Source organism: Ornithorhynchus anatinus, chromosome 9 (genome assembly GCF_004115215.2).
Source record: "Ornithorhynchus anatinus isolate Pmale09 chromosome 9, mOrnAna1.pri.v4, whole genome shotgun sequence".
NCBI lineage: Eukaryota > Metazoa > Chordata > Mammalia > Monotremata > Ornithorhynchidae > Ornithorhynchus > Ornithorhynchus anatinus.
The window spans coordinates 47640161-47658159 of NC_041736.1; the positions used below are offsets into that span (position 1 = coordinate 47640161).

Below are 17999 nucleotides of genomic sequence, written 5' to 3' on the forward strand. Positions count from 1 at the left end.
GAAGAAACTAAGGGACAGAGAAGTTAAGTGACTCGCCTCAGGTCATCTGGAAAACAAGCGACAGAGCCACTATTAGAGCCCAGGTCCTTTGACTCCCAGGCCCATGATCTTTCCACTAGCCCATGCTATGTAGCTCAGCTCCAAAATATTGACAGTGGAGTTTATACTTGGACAAGGAAACTATCCTTTCTGTAAATACACAGCAGGTGGAAGAAAGTCTTTGATTCTACCTTCAGGCCCCCATTATGGAGGTGGTTATTAGTTTCCTAGCTTAAAAGGGGAATTACACTTGTCTAAGACTTTTCAAAGCAGTATTTGAGACCTTTTGTTTTGGAAATGGTCGGGTTAAATATATGGCAAATTAAGTCTGATGTTAAATTTGCTCTGCCATCTATCAAATACTCAGTAGCTCATACCCAACAACTAAAAGACCCATGGATCTACATGCCTCTAAACTTGGAAATTTTAGAGTGTTTTTAACTCCAGGACTATGAACCTAAAAGTCAAGGTTCAATTCTCTAGGCAGGTAATCCAAGAAAGTGTTTGTCTTCCGTTAATGGTGTCAAGAGTTTTAAAGGGCAGCCTCTGTTACTTCAGAAGCTCAGCATTTCTACAATTACATATGCGCCATATATTTAGCTAGTAGGCCAATTATGACCCCATGTAACCTTGCTAAATAGGGCACCCAATCTCTTGCCCCCATTTTCAAGCTGCAAAAGGCTCGCAGAACCACAGTGCAATTAGCAGATGCTATTTCGTGCCCACAATTAATTGCAAATATAAAACCAGCACCTGCAAGAGAATCAAGGCCCTCACAGAAATTCCATAAAGATTTCTAGTCTTGTATTGTTGGACTGTTTCACCTCCTATTGGCACAAGGCTTTTTCTGCTTTGCACTTTGCCTTTAGCATTGAGTTCTCCTGGCTACACTGACCCTTAGACAATAACTATGGGGTATTTTTTGACATTCATTCTGCATATGCCTTAATTTAGTATATTTTCCAGCACTTTTTGGGTGGGGGGGATGACAAGGAATCACCATTATTATTTTCATTCCTTTTAAAAGACATCACAATTGCTCTGGAAGGCTAAGGAGCAGACTAGATATGACAAAACCGAAATGGAAGTAGGAGAGCACTACGAATTTTCACTTCATTCAATTTCTGAATTCATCCTGCAGAAAGTCTCTAGTAATAGAAACCAAATGAGTTTGAGACTAGAGCCTGCAGGCCAAAATTTGGTTTCATTGAAGAGTCTCTTCCTACAGGCCTGATGTAATAGAAAAGACTGTACCACATGCAAAAGTCTATATAGCATTAGCTTTGGATTTCTGGACTGTGTGTTCTTCTGAATATTGATTAGATTCTGTATGTCAAGCACTGTAATCAGTAAACAACTAGGAAATCTAAAGCAGTTCACACACTCAGTGAACTGTAATTTTTTTTTTTAATTTTCTGAGCTTAAACCCAAATGATATGATTTAGGGCTCACTTAGCAGAAACAAACAGGGCTATTAAGGAATCTCCAGCATTGTAATCACAGGTGAGAGAATATCTTCTTTGTCTAACAGTTTGCTCACCAGAAACCCAGGAGATTAAGGTTAAGCCTGGGGCCTTTCTTGCAAAAAAAAAAAAAAAAAGGTTCTGGAAAATTATAGTAAGAGGCAAACAGAATGAATGTTAGAAAATTACCCCTGCAACGAGTATGTCTTAGGGTAAATGTAGCCTGGAGAACTCAATGCTAAAGGAAGAGTGTAAAGCAGAGAAGGTCTCTTAAAGTAATAATAATAATGATGGCATTTGTTAAGCTGTTACTATGTGCCAGGCACTGTACTAAGCAGTGGGGCAAATACAAGCAATTCATCCCCATTTGACAGATAAGGTAACAGACACAGAGAAGTTAAATGGCTTGCCCAAGGCCACAGAGCAGACAAGTGAGGGAGTCAAAATTAGAACCCACGACCTTCTGACTCCCACACTAGTGCTCTAGCCACTACACAATGTTGCTCCACTTGCCAATAGGAGATGAAACAGTCCAACAGTACAGGGCCAGAAATCATTCCAAGATTACTAATCAGTTGGCCTCACTTCTTTCCCAAAAGACAGTGTTGCAAGGGATGATGACGGTGGGTGGGAAAACAAAGCCATTACTGCCTCATATCAAATTGATAAACAGCAGCAGGCACGAGTGAGAAAATGCCCAATTTTTATATTTTCTGCTACCTAAGGTACTTAATTTTCCATCATGTTATTTCACCTCTAACTTTTCTCATCCCTTTCTTTGAAATTCTGAGCAGTTAGAAGAAGGGGAATAGGGAGATAACCCAATCCAAACTTCTCAATAAAGTTAGGAAACACTCCCTTTCCTTACCTTACCTGAGTCATCCCCTGCATTACACTTCATGGAATCTTCCTTTTCAGAGATGATCTAGGTCTGCGGTCTGATGGTAGCCACAGAGAGGAAATAGGAAAAGCCTCACCTAGATGAGAACTGGTTCCCTTGAGAACTAGTGGGGAAAATATGTCAACAACAAAAGAGAAAACCTTCTTACAGAAAGGGACTCTGATTTCACAGCCAAACAGCACAAAAATAACAGACTGAGCTTCAGAGATGGTAAGTGCACTGCTTTCTCAAACTGGATCAACACCTACCAGCCTCAGTGCACTTCCTTTAAAAGGCCTTCATTGAGCTGGCCTTCATTATCCCTGATGAATAGGATTATTTTTCCACCCAGGTGTTTGTTAACTAGCAGGAGTTCAGGGCCCAGCTGCATTTACTTCATTCTGATTGCAGTATCAGCAACCAGAGCTCTCGAATGGGAAAAGATAGCAGTCTAATAAATACAAATTATGTTTGCTTGCCTACCAGGAGAGATAAAAGTTTTATCTGATAAGGTTCCAATATTTTGCTGAACGTTCATCAAGTTCTTTGACATGGATTTTTGAATGTTTTAACTAAAACACTGAAGAATAACATACGAGCTAATGCAATTAAAGTTGTGGGAGTATAATTCTATTTATTTTGATATTATTGATGTCTATCTACTTGTTTTGTTTTGTTGTCTGTCTCCCCCATCTAGATTGTGAGCCTGCTGTTGGGTAGGGATTGTCTCTATCTGTTGCCAAATTGTGCTTTCCAAGCACTTGGTACAGTGATCTGCACACAGTAAGCGCTCAATAAATACGAGTGAGTGAATGGCTAGAATCTTAGAGCAATGATAGTTATTCCCTCTGTGTAATTCAAAGAAATGACTTCATTGTAACAGCTACAAACCCATCAGCAGATTATACCTCCTGTCACTTGGCTAGGGATTAAGACCAAAAACAGATCCTTACAAAATTATCAGAATCGTGAACTCCCAAGCCTCCCCCACCCCTACCTGTTGACCGGATTTATGGCATTATAATATTTCAATATTTCAGGCACTTCCTGGATTATGCTCCACTCCCCCTTCTGGTCACCAATTAAATGTCACTAAACTGACATGTTTCTACTTTATGTCTGAACTGAAAAATGGAGAGGTTTGAGAGTCGAGTCTACTAATATCAATCAAGAATTTATTGAGCACCTAATGAGCATAATGCTCTATCAGATCCTTACATAGAAAAATGAACTGCTGATAGCCACTGCCCACAAGCATAGGGTTTTCACCTGTCTTTAAAATACAAGAAAAGTTTTCAAAAAGCTTTCTCTGTTTTGACATTTTTCTGCAGGCTTACATAAAAGAACTCTAAAAAAATAGGGTTTTTGAAGATATATATATATATATATATATATATATATATATATGCACTAAAAAATGATTCATGGTCAAGAATTATAGAGAATTTATATACAGGATAGCCGGTTTCCATTTCATAAGAACTTTCTGTTAGAAGAAGAAATCAAACAAGAAATCAGTAATAATCAAATAATAGATGTTGAACTAATTCACTACCACACTCCTACTGTTTACCTCCATGAAAGTCAGGCATACCTCTAGTAAGTGTTACATTCCACTTTCCAAGCTCTTAGTACACATTAAGCACTCAATAAATAAGACTGAATGAACGAATGAAAAGTTTCCACCGGTATAGCTATAATCATGAAGGGAAGAACTTTACAGCTCAAATAATTTTTCTTGGGCTATTATACATATGAAAGATATGGTATCTTTCAGAAAGGAATCAGTTTGGAGAAATACAGTAGAAAAACCACACTAGCCAGGCTGTTTGAGAACTCTGGACTAGGCAAAATAACACTGCTATAGCATATTGCCTTTGTAAGACTCACTGAGTTCACACTCTAGAGCAGGAGTTACCTGGGGTCAATATTTTGATTACCTCTGTATATCTCACTAGAGGAAACTTCAGAATAAGATGGGATGCCATAATGAACAAACTCAGCTGAAGAGGAGATCTGGAGAAACTGCACAATACAATAGGTCATTATTTCTAGGATTAAAGTGTGACATATATTCTAAGCAAGGTAATTGGGAGTTCCTAGAAAATTTAGGCAAAGGTGGGTTAGAACACCATAAGAGCATCATACATTTACTTGGAGTAACCAGTTTGCTATAAACATTTTTGAAAATGCTGTCCTGTCATTTCTAAAAGGACTCAACACTTACATCTTTTTAAAATCCTTAAGGGCTGTCTTGCATTAATAATGTGACATTCTCAGAATCCTTTGAAAGCTTTCACAACCATTTGGTGGATCGATAGCATCTACTCTGATTTATTTAATTATTATGACTAGGTATTAAATTGCTTTTCTCTGTTTTATTCAGTTTCCTTTTCAGAATTTTCTCAATAAACAATTAAAGTGGCTATGTTATTTAGTGTTTTGTCCCCGTCATTTATTTGTTGAGGATTTAGGCCATCTATTTTGTCAAGCTTCCGATACTTAACGGTGACACTACTAATAAGGCTAATCTCCTCTTCTATTAGTGTAAACTTACATTACTTGCACAAAGAAGAGGAAGGCTAATAACTAGAGAAGCAGTATAGCCTAATGGATAGAGCATGGACGAGGGAGTCAGAAGGACCTGGGTTCTAATCCTAGGTGCACCACTTGTCTGCTATGTGACCTTGGGCAAGTCACTTAACTTCTCTGTGGCTCAGATACCTCATTTGTAAAATGGGACTGTGAGTCCCATGTGGGACACAGACTGTTTCCAACCGGATTACTTTGTACCTATCCAGCTATTAGAACAGTGCCTGGCACATAGTAAATACTTAACAAATACTATAATAATAATGATAATAATAATAATAGTAATAATGAAAACTTCCAATAAAGGTAGACCTCAGCCAGCTGTAGGACTCCAGATTGAGTTTAATTCATTCAGTCTCATTGCAGATAAATAACATCGAATCCCCTCCTTTTGGAGGTTAATATAAAAGATAATGGGAGTAATAATAATTACGGTATTTGTTAAGCACTTACTATAAGCCAGGCACTACACTACACAGTGGGATGAATACAACCATAGCAGGTTGGATGTACTCCCTGTACCAGATGGGGCTCACAATCTCAATCACCATTTTACAGCTGAGGTAACTGAGGCACAGAGAATTGAAGTGACTTGCCCAAGGTCACATACAAGACAATCAGCATAACCAGGATTAGAATGCACGACCTTATGACTCCCAGGACCGTGCTCTAACCACTGCACCATGCTGCTTCTCATGGGCAACTGGCAGCCTGCAGACAGTGTTTGGTTTAAAGTTTCTGTACAGGATCTGGCAAGCTGCTTCCAAGTCTACAGGAATCTTTCTGATTAGCAACCAAAAAAAAGAGGAGAATTTTCCATTAAAACCAGCCCCTGAGTTTCACTAAAGCAAATGGCCTCCACATCCAGGCAGCAAAATTGAGTTACTGAATTTCCACGGGTTCATTTCCTCCTTCTACACTCCCTTACCTTTTAATACAATTAGGTTGCCAACCAGCTCAGCAGCAACCACTGGGTAGCTGGCAAGAAGTTGGAAAGAAAGAGAAAAATAAAAATGCCTTAGTTCACTTACAAATAATAATGGATCCTTGTAGGATACCCAGGTGATTTGTTTCCTTGCATGTATTGGCTGTTTATTTTTGCCTACCGCTAGATGGTATACTCTCTTGGGGAAGTGCACTGTTCTAAGCGCTGGGGTAGATACAAGGTAATCAGGTTGTCCCACATGGGGCTCACAGTCTTCATCCCCCTTTTACAGATGAGGTAACTGAGGCACAGAGAAGTTAAATGACTTGCCCAACGTCACAGAGCTGATAAGTGGCAGAGCTGGGATTAGACCCCACGACCTCTGACTCCCAAGCCCAGGCTCTTTCCACTAAGCCACTTCTCTATGCACTGCTACTATTTGGTTTAAGTCAGTAGGTCAGTCAATAATATTTATTAAGCACTTACTGTCTGCAGAGCACTGTACTAAGGGCTTGGGAGAATACAATATAACAACATAAAAGACATATTCCCTGTCCACAAGGAAGCCAGCTCCTACTTGACTCAGCTGGCTGACCTGAGCAGGTGCTACAAAAAGACAGGAATAACAGTACTTATCTTATGTAGCCTTGCAATCACCAGAGAGTAAGTACTGTATCCTTTCCCTTTCTATTTATTTAATTGGTTTTTATCTGTGGATTGCATTTATTATATGCTAAGCAGGGGATATGTACCTGACTATCTGCCCTATTCCACCTGGGATTTATAGCTTTGAGGTAGGGAGAAGCAATATCTACTATCCCCATTTTGCATATGAGAAAACTGAGACCCAAAGAGGTTAAATGACCTTCCTAAAGTTATGCATCCGATGAGTGGCAGAGGGAGGAGTAGAATTCGGACCTCCTAATTCCCGTCTCATGCTCTATTTCCTATCTTTCTAGTCTTCCTCCATCCTCATCCTTTTCCCTCTTTGTTTTTTTTCTACCTCTCCTATCCCTTAGCCATGATTTCTTCATTCTCCTGTTACCCTAGCCCCTCAAATTCCACTCCTCAAAGCCCTACCTGCTCAACATTGTGCCCCTCTTCTCCCTATGCTGGAAATGAAACGTTGGCACTTCTGCCTGCATTGTAAACAATTCTAAAAGTTGGGCAAATAAGCCATCGCTCACCACTACCTAGAAATCCAAAACCTTTAAAACTTAATAACCCAGCACTGATTTAGGCATGAAAATAAAACCAATGCACACTTTTCAAATGCTTAAAATACTTCATTTTTTACCGCTCTTAACTCCAAAATGGCCAAAAAATTAGTTCCTCTCAGAATTCTGAAGAGAATTGCATTTTATCACAACCCAGCCATGTAAAAATGTCATTCCAAAGGGTAATTTTTCAAATGGTACTGAGCAGATGGACACTTGGAAAGTGCGACAATTCTCAGATCCACCCATTCCTCTTCACTCTGACAGCCACTTCCTTTATACAAACCTTCATCACCTTACGTAGCAACTATCCTTTCTGGTCTTACTGTCTCCAGTTTTTCCTCTCTCTCCTACACACAACATTCTGAATCATCCTTTGGAAAGTTTTATTGGTCCCAATCCTACCTTCCTTAAAAAATCGTGGTCGTCCTCAACTATCACCCGCATCGGATGGAAACTCTCGCGCCGCACCGAGATTAATGCTCCTCAACAGCTTTCTTAACTACTTTGCTCCCCTAACTCCACTTTACCCCATCCAGATGATAATAGTCTTTGGGGTATTTGTTAAGTGCTTGCTATACGTCAAGCACTATTCTAAGCGCTGGGGTAGACACAAATAACTCAGGTCAGACACAGTCCCGTTCCACATGGGGATCACAATCTAAGTAGGAGGGACGACAGGTATTGAGTCCTCATTTTACAGATGAGGAAATTAGGACAAAGAAATGACTTGTCCAGAGTCGCACAGGAGGTAGACGTCAGAGCTGGATTGGAACCCATGTCCTGTGGCTTCCAGGCCTCTGCTCTTTCCACTAGGCCATGCTGCCACGATGCCACCAACCACGAAGGATGAGCCCCCTGCCTCGTCACCACCCCAGGATTGGGAGCCTCAAAAGGTGGCCACTTATCTCTTCCTAGGAGTTAACCGGTTAACCAAAAATTTAAGGCCTATTTCACCACTGGCTCTAGATTTAGCTCACCTGGCCTTGATTAGGGTTTGCTGAAATGTGACATTCTTTTTTCTGTCGAGTGACAGCAATCACTCAGATTGTAAACTTCCCTGAAGGCAGGGATTCTGCTTACCAATCATACTTTATTGTACTCTCCCAAGTACTTAGAACAGTGCTCTGCATACAGTAAAAGCTCAAATTCCATTGGTTGATTCCTACCCGATTACCTTATTTCTACTCTAGAACTTAGTATGCTGCCTGGCACATACTAAGCCCTTAACAAATACTGTTGATATAGTTTTTTCTTACTACAATTCCATTAGAGGTAAACACTATATCGGCAAGAGATGTGAGGAATCAACTAGTGTATGAAAGAAAAATGTTTCCATACTTATAAAAATCAGGTCATTACAAGTCTTCCCCAGAGTAATAACGTGCAAACTTATGACTACTTTTAGGATGCTTAATATATCCTCTTAGATTGAAAAAGTGACAATTAGACAAAATAAAGAAATACAGGGATCCAGGTTCCAAATTTCCAATCATGTGCTGTTTTATAGAGAACAAAAAACTAACTGAGCAGTGTTCAATCGACAGTGGAAAGTATTCATTAAATCTCTGGGAAATATGACCAAACATATTTCAACAAAAACCTAGATAGACGGCATGTTGGGTGAAGAGAAATTTCATGGAACCTGGTTGCCCACAGGTCTTGGTGGGCTTTTTCTTTAGTTTTTTATTTCTCCTCTTCAAAATTCATAGAATGCTCACTTGCTTGCTTATTGAGCCAGCATTCTTTCCTGTGCCAGGACAATATGTTCTCAACTCTTGCAGAGGTGGCTATTTATGAGACAGCTACTGCTGGCATTATTTTATTAAATGTGCTTTTTCTGGTCTCCTGATGTTAAGCAACAGGGAACTTCAGAAGTCCCATTCTTACTGACATTTGTAATAGAGGTATTGGAATTCACAGCTGCGTTAGAGATTTTGAGCCCTAAATTCCTCCTGGTATGGAGGAAGGGAATATGGTAGCCTGAGAGAAGAATGCTGCTATCCCAAGTCGCCCTTACCTGCTATTCATTTAATTGAATTTATTGATTACTTACTGTGTGCACAGCACAGTACTAAGCATTTGGGAGAGTACAGTACATATGAACCCCCACTCCTTAGTAGGGCTGTTGGTAGACTAATATTGGCTAAGCCCTTAAGTCCCAGAATGCTCAACCCCCACCCCTGGGTGAAGCTGGTCCTACTGCAAATAAGGTTCTGATGCAGACAAGAGCACCATTTTTCACAGGTTACAAGTAAAGCACTTCTTCTTTCCATGCTGCTACTTTTCTATATCTCCCCAACAAATTTTATGGCACTCTGGCCTTAAATCATTGAAATACACCTTCACTGGTCCTCTAGTGAGACAGCATGCCCTAGTAAAGACAGCACAAGTCTGGAATGCAGACTCAGCTCTGCTACTTATCTGCTGTGTGACCTTGGGCAAGTCACAACTTCTCTGGGCCTGTTTCCTCATCTGTAAAACAGAGATCACTACTGTGAGCCCCACATGGGACACGGACTGTGTCCAACCTGATTAGCTTGTATCTACCCCAGTGCTTAGTATAGTGCCTGGCATATAGTAAGCACTTAGATACTATAAAGGAAAAAGAAGAGACCCGAGTTCTAGTCCCGGGTCAGCCATTGGACTGCTGAGGGATGGGAAAAAATACTTAATCTCTCTGAGCCTCAGATCCCTCATCTGTTAAACAGGGTTAAAAGCCTGATCTCTCTCGCTTTTTGGACTGTGAGCCTTGTGCGGGACAGAGACTATCATATTATCTACTCCAGTGCTTAGCTCATTAAAATCACTTTACCAAATGCTATAATTATTACTATGGAATATATCCTGGGTCTCTGTTGTTAAGATATCCTATTTTTCCCTTTGGATATGACAGAACAAGATAAAGGGGGAGGTGGCTGGGATGGGACATGAAAAGAAGCTGGAAAGGCATGGTCCTGGAGGATGGGAGATCAACTCTCTAAACATGTCTTCTGGTCCCAGAGCCTCAGGTGCCAAGATAATGTCCATTGGTCCTAGGGCTCAGATCTGTAATAAATGAAGCTGCCTGAAGTCCTAGAGAGGGAAAAAAAAGCACAAAAAATAGTTCCACAAGATAGGAAGTTCTACTGATTTTCTTTTGTCCAACACTTATTGAGCAGTGATCAGCTACTGCAGGACGTTGCCTTGCTTCCTCTTAGAGTGAATGGTTGTTTTATTTTCTCTTAAACTCTTGAAGACACCGTAATCGTGTTTCCAGTGTCCAAATGTATTAATGATTGCTCAGAAGGTGATAGGGTGAGCAAGTCCAGTTGCACCTGAATATCCTTCTGACTCCTCCAATCATTCCTGATGTGTGGAGAGACAAGTGCACTGTTTTTTCTAGTCATATGTCCTGTCAAATAAGGCCAAAGAGTCCTCCTTGATTCTTTCAGCTTCATCAATAAACAGTATGAAATTCTATTGGCTTAATTACCAAATCTGGAAGTGATGATTGTAGTTTATTTGTTTCATTCTTATCTGAGAATCCCGAGTTCTCAGATAACTGTAGTTAGATAATTACTTCACTTTCCTCATGGAATCATGTACTACACACCTCAGGCTCCTCTTGGTTATTTCTTTATTCATCCCTATTCAGCTCCACCGTACTTATGTACATAGCCATTATTCGTTTATTTTATCGTAATGTCTGTACCTCCTTCTAGAGGGCAAGTTCACTGTGGGCAGGGCACAAGTCTAACGACTCTAATACATTGTACTCTTCCAAGTGTTTCGTACAGTGCTCGGCACAAAGTAAGCATTCAATAAATATGACTGACTGACTGATTCTCCCTCCCTCCCTGGGTTTGACGTGCTTAACAAAACCCTGGGGATCGTGGACTCACCAATCCAGCTGATGCATGTGTTTGGACTCTCATATCTACTGCTCTCCACATGAGCTCAAAAGGCCAGCAAGGACTATTACGCATTCCTAAGCACTTACTATTCGCTGAGCACTGGGCGGATTCAAGATAAGCAAATCAGAAACCGCCCCACCCTCTACGGGCTCCTGATGTATGATGCAGATTTCCAACCTAATATGCGAGAATGTAAAAGGTTGATTTTGTTTATTCAGTCAAATACTAAACCCTTATGGCATTTAGACTGAGAAGCAACACAGACTTGGAAAGTGGTTGTTATTTCTAGATTTCTGTGGAGCAAAAAGACATATTATTAAGAGACTACAGTGCAAAAAATGGCACTCGTAGATACATAAAATTTCTAGTAATGTACTTTGTTTCCAAATTGGAAACTTAATCTTCTTCTGTGCTACTCTGTTTCTGTTCTAGGTTTGGGAATAACCATTTGACTTGGCTCTACAAAGAAGTTTATCATGCGAGCCAAATGACAAAGTTAATATGACCTGCCTTAAATGTGTGCTGTGGAAAGAACTTTCAATTTCATTCAGTTGTTGGGTAAAGCAGTTTCATTCTGATAAGGGCCAAAATGAATAAAATTCATGTTTCTTTTGAGTGTTCAGATTTCCATAGTTGGATGAATGACTCATCAGCATCACAGGATTACAGTGGAAATTTGACTGGGAGACAGAGCGTCGGGACAAGTGTTCTATGGAACTAGAGGGCTTTAAAGAAGAAATGTATTTGGAAAGAAAGACCATCAAAAAAGGCACATTAACAGAATGATTTAAAAAATTCAACTTCAGGACTATTTTTAGGCTCCATTACTGCAACAAGACAGCACTATGTTGAAAGTTACCTAAACAGTTTAATGATTTGAGGACTATTAGGACCTATTCAGCACTTAGCACAAATTAGGCACTTAACAAATACCATTAGTATTATAATAGAATATATACCACATTTCAATATATTTGTGCCTTGCATTTCAGGTTTGGGGTGACCATTATGTTGATGTATTTGTTGTTTATCTGGCTAGATGGCAGGGGAGCAGGGGCCATTTATTCTACTTCCATTTACTCTGAAGGTCTCTCCTGAGTTTCTTTAAGCACAGGGTTCATAGACCAGCACTTTCTCCTCCTGTTCCTAGAGCACATCAACTATCCATTGAAAGGGCACAGCCAAATAATTAATCATTAGTATTTATAACATGTTTTACTGTCTGGATAGCAGTGTACTAAGCATTAGAGAGAGTACAATACAGCTGATAGACTCACCCTCTACCGCTGTAAGCTCCTTGTAGGAAGAGAACATGTCTACTAACTCTGTTGTGTTATACTCTCTGAAACGCTTAGTACAGTGCTCTGCACACAGTAAGCACTCAATAAATACAATCAATTGAATTCTGTTTTATTTAGGAATTATGTAGACAAAGCTGAGTGCATTGCAGGTTTAAAGACAACTGAAAGTTTTTTTCCATTAGACAAATGCCATTCTCACACAATCACCATCAAATAAAGACATGAATAAAATGCTACTTATGAACACTTGATAATCATCCTTTTTGTAATCTAAGAAAACCATCAACCTATATGTATGTAAACCAGGAAAAAATAAAGAATACAGCAAGTACAAAACCCTTAAATAGGCAAGGAACTCAGTATTAAAAATTTAAAAAAGGTAAATGTAGAAACTTTGGAGAACAAAATCAAATAGGGCAAATTTTCAAAACCTTAAGAAAATATCCATCCATATTCTTCCATTGTAGGCCACTATAATGGTACAGCACCATATAGTAGATCAAGGGAGAGGGACCGAAGACGGAGCCCATAAAAAGCTGCATTGTAACTGCCAGGTGTTCACTGGACAGTTCTCCTGAGGGGACAGCCCACCTCAGAATAACCAAGGCAGAGGGGCCGCTAGACTGGCCCTTGTATCCTCTCCTTTATTCAGGATCTATCTCTATGACAGTGAAGCTATGCTGCCTGAGTACCCTCCTGTGCAGGAAGAAGAGTTTCCTCTAGAACTCAGTGAGAAATCTGGCTCACTTTCCAGGGTGAAAATTCCCCTCCATGAATGGAGTTTCCTTCAGGGGTAGTAGGCTAGAATTAGTGGTGAAAATAAACCAGAATGGCTTAGAACTTGATTCTGGTGAAACACAAATTGCCACAGTGGCTGTCTCAGGAAGAACACAATTTGGCGGCGGTGAGCTAGGCTAGGTCAGGGCCAGGAAGTGGCTAAACCTGGCCCTGAGCTGGCTGTCTCTTGTTGCCAGCAACCACAGCTTTGTCTCTCCCACCTTTACTCCAACCCCTTAGTCCCGAGTCCTGGCTGAATGCTCAATATTAATACGAGTGACGTCACATGCATCTGCTCTGTTGCTCACTCTAATAGTAAGAAGAAGAAGAAGAATTATGGCACTTCTTAAGTGCTTCATACGTGCCAGTCCCCTTCCCACACGGGGCTCCCACTCTTAAACCCCATTTTACAAATGAGGTAACTGAGGGCCAGAGAAGATAAATGACTTCCCCCAAGATCACACAAGAGACATTTGGCAGAGCCAGGAGTAGAACCCAGGCCCTTCTGACTGCCAGGCCTGTGCTCTATCCACTAAGCCACGCTGCATCCCGGTGACACAAATTGAAGAATAAGTGCCCTCACCTCAAACTCCCAGTCGGGGCTAAGTGAAAGAAAGAAGTCAGCCTAATTTTCTTCCTCCTGCAAAAACCTACTCATCTCCAAATGCTGCCCTCCACCCATCCCTTACCCTTTCCCAGCAAGACATCTTGTGTGGTTTGTCACCTCTCCCCACCACCCTACTTGGCTTTGTTTTATCAATAATTTTTAACTTTCACTGCTGCCTTGAATTTGACCTAATGAAATTCAGGGGAAGTTCCTATCGAGTTAAGCTGCAAAAATCCCTCATCCACAATTGAAGTCCTGCTGAGCAGAGCTACCTAGCAGGAGACTCCAACCCCACACTCTATTACCATCCCACATTTGGGCCCAGATTTCTTTTTGGTCATATTATAATACTAGCTATTTTAAAATAGTTGTGTAGAGAGCTGGTTATTCTTTCTAAGTTGTTAACTGGCGATACTATCTTTGATATCAGTGAGAACTGCATGTAGAGGTGCAAACAGACAGGCCTCACAATTTCCATACTATTTTTATTATAATGTATGCTTTGCCACATTCCATTCTGAAAAACACTAAAATGGGCTTCTAAAAATGTCTTCCTTGTGAGTCTTTATCCTCTGATATTTTCTTTCATGCAGCAGAGTGTACTGGAGAGAGCATGGGCCTAGGAAGACGTTAATAAAAGAAGTTAAAGGACCACAGTGTGTCTCTAAATTTCTGCCAATGACCCGGGTGATCTTCCGTTGGGAAGGAATGTCCACCAATCAGATGTTTGCTGGAGAAAACAATCTGCCAGTTGACCCACTGCTTCCTGTAGTGAAGGCAGTAATGAGAAGGGGAAATAAAATGGAGACAGCAGTACCAACACTTTTTCTGGGGCTTCACGTTTACTGCTTTGACATTTGTTTGGTCTTATTACCACAAACTCTAAATGGAGTCTAAAGCACCCTTTCTAGTTACTTCAAGATTAGACTGCAGCACAATATCACCAAGATCTGCTTAGTGCTACTTACTGAGTGCTCAGCAGGCCTGTAGTTTCCAGAAGCTGATACACTGTTGCATTCTGAAAGTTTCAGATAGTTTGGGAGGCAGTGACGGACACCTGTCCATAGAGGAAAGTCTAGGCCTGAAACCTTACCTCCGTTGGTAACCACGGCAGCCCTTTGGCATCAGTGTGATCCTGATTCCGGTTTCAAGGTGACTTGGGTATGTACATCTTTGCCCTTCCCATGTCCCTCCTGTTATTGGTTGATTAAAGTCTTCGCTAAATGGAATGGTAGGAAAGTGTATGCAAGAGGATTTAAACTTTAATTTCATAAATGTAGCTATCTCATCAATCCTCAAATGCTAAAGAGAAAAGCAAGGTGATGCTAGGATCATGACTCGAATAAGAATTTGCCAAGGCACAGATGGCTAAATGGTGTGATAGGAGATATTTGATAATTAAAAGGCAACTCTGTTTTCTGGCCTTCTTTTTTTTAGTAGATGACTGGCTCCACAGAACAGAATTGGGAAGACCAGGGGCATAGAAGTGTTCCAATCGAATATTTCTCTATGCACATGTCATTTTCTTCACTCTCCAATCCGCCCCTGCATCAAACAGGAACTCCTGACCATAGGCTTTAAAGCACTCAGACTGCTCCTCAAGCTCATCTATTGGGCCACAACTTCCCTCGGGGCTGGAACTCCCTCCTTCTTCATATCCAAAAGACCACCAAGTTTCCCACCTACAAAACCTCCTAAAATTACATTTCCTCCAATAGGGCTGTCTAAACCCGCATTTCCCCATTCACCCTCCCCTCACCATTTTCACATTTCCTCTTTCCTTCAAGACATCTCTATTTGGATGTCCTCCCATCACCACAAATTCACCATGTCTAAAACAGAACTCCTTATCTTCCCAGGCAAACCATTCACTTTCCCATCACTGAAGATGGCACCAGCATCTTTACTGTCTCACAACCCCTCAGCCTTGGTGTTATCCTTGACTCCTCTCTCTTACTCAACACACCTACTCAATTCATCACTAAATCTTGTCGGTTCAACCTTTAGAACATCGCTAAAATCCACCCTTTCCTCTCCATCCAAACTGTTACCATGTTAATCCAATCACTTATCCTCTCCCACTTTGATTACTGTATCAGCTTCCTTGCAGATATCCCAGCCTCCGATCTCTCTGCACTCCAGTCCATACTTCACTCAGCTGCCTGGATCATATTTCTACAACAACATTCAGGCCACATTTCCCCACTCCTCAAGAACCTCCAGTGGCTACCCATCCTTCTCCATATCAAACAGAAACTCCTCACATTGGCTTTAAAGCACTCAATCACGCCGCACCCCCCCTTCCTCACCTTAAAACAACCCAGTCCGCACATTTCACACCTCTAATGCCAACCTTCTCACTGTACCTCAGTCTTGTCTATCTTGCCACCTACCTCTCCCACATGTACTGCCTCTGGCCTGGAACGCCCTCCCTCCTCATACCCAACAGACAATTACTCTTCCCTCCTTCAGCGCCTTATTGAAGGCACATCTCCTCCGAGAGGCCCTCTGTAAGACCTCTTTTCCTTTTCTTTCACTTCCTTTATGTCGCCCAAACTTGCTCCCTTTATTCATCCCCCTCCCAGCCCCACAGCACTTATGTACATATCTGTAATTTATTTATTTATATTAATGTCTGTCTCCCCCCTAGAATGTAAACTCACTGTGGGTAGGGACCGCATCTGTTATATTGTATTCTCCCAACCGCTTAGTACAGTGCTCTGAATTCAGTAAGTACTCAATAAGTACGATTGACTAGACTGTATGCTTGACGTGGGCAGGGGATGTATCTGCCAACTTTTATATTGCACTCTCCCAAGTGCTTTTTGTACAGAGCTCTGCACACAGTAAGCACTCCATGAAGATGAATGACTGACTGAAAGACACCATCAGGAGCTGGAAATAGTTAATGCATAATAGTTTAGTTGCCACTCAAAGCTATTCCAGAGATTTTAAAATAAATTACAGATAAATAATAATATCAATTGGTCATTACAGACATAATAAATCACCCAGGTGATACCAGGTTTTCGAATGAAAGCTTGCGGTACCCAAAGCAGGTTTAGGGATTGGATTAAATGATAGGAAACTAGTGAGAATGGTCATAAAGTAAGAAAAATAACTTGAAAAAAGGTATAAAGATGTTTTCTTGTCTGCATGGCCTAGGGTTTTTAAGGCTTAGTCCAGTATCTCTTATTCTTCAATCAAATCACATCTTGAGATCTCCAATGGAAATCACTGTGTGTTCTATGGGCACCCAAGAGATTACAGGTTCAGGACCTTGGAAAAAGAAAAACCTATAGCTTCTTAGTTACCTGAATGATTCACACAAGATACAAAAAAAAGTTTCAAAGGATGAAGCTAATGCCATCATGCAACAAGCTGTTAGCCATTATTCCTTAGAAATCCTATTTTTTCTCTGCAGTCTGTGTAGGTGGAATGTGATTCTTACAAGAATTGAGACTAATTATAAAACTATGCTTTTTAATTCTCAGGCATAGATGATCTTCTACCACAGCTAACTTATTTTGTCTTGTTATATAATCATTTTGCAGGATATGGAGCACACCTACATAAATGTTAAAATAGAAGATTGAACTTGTTTCTATTCCTGCTTGATTCCAACAGTGTCAGGATCTCATTTTACCCTGTCAGAACAGTTTCCCTTTGAATGAAAATAATTTCTTTTTAATCTGGGATATAACCAGCTTTCTTCAAAGTATCATTATCAGGTCCTAGCTCTAATGCTTCTATCTAATCTCTATTTCTTGCCCATATTCAAAACTTCTTAACTGACAAAATTCCAATTGATGTAATCGCCCATGAAGAGCAGCGTGGCTCAGTGGAAAGAGCATGGGCTTGGGAGTCAGAGGTTATGGGTTCGAATCCCAGGTCTGCCACTTGTCAGCTGTGTGACTTTGGGCAAGTCACTTAACTTCTCTGTACTTCAGTTACCTCATCTGTAAAATGGGGGTTAAGACTGTGAGCCTCACATGGGACAATCTGATTACCCTGTATCTAGCCCAGCATTTAGAACGATGCTCTAGTATATAGTAAGTGCTTAACAAATACCAACATTATTATTATGATTATGAAGAACAACAAATGAACCTCAATCAGTAAATCAATCAAGGGTATTTTCTGAGCACTTATTGTGTACAGAGCACTGTACTAATCACTTGGGAAAATATAGAGTTGGTAGACAAGTTGCCTGTGCACAAGGCATCAGTCCTGAAAACATGCCCAAGAGTGACTGATTAGAGTGCTATTGCTTTGAACCAAGACACTGGCTTTCTTTCAACT

At 40.6% G+C, this 17999-nt stretch overlaps 1 protein-coding gene across 3 annotated transcripts in view; it reads right to left on the reverse strand.

Moving 5' to 3' along the window:
* PLCB1 (phospholipase C beta 1) overlaps nt 1–17999 on the reverse strand; it is a 457205-nt gene that overhangs the window by 346973 nt on the left and 92233 nt on the right. The window contains exon 1 of one of the 3 annotated variants that reach the window (XM_029071938.2): nt 2376–2493. The exons of the other annotated variants lie outside the window; for them this stretch is intronic. Coding sequence (XP_028927771.1) covers nt 2376–2393 — 18 coding nt within the window. The 5' untranslated portion in view covers nt 2394–2493. Of the gene's footprint in view, nt 1–2375; nt 2494–17999 lie in introns of those variants that run through there. 3 annotated transcript variants of the gene reach the window in all.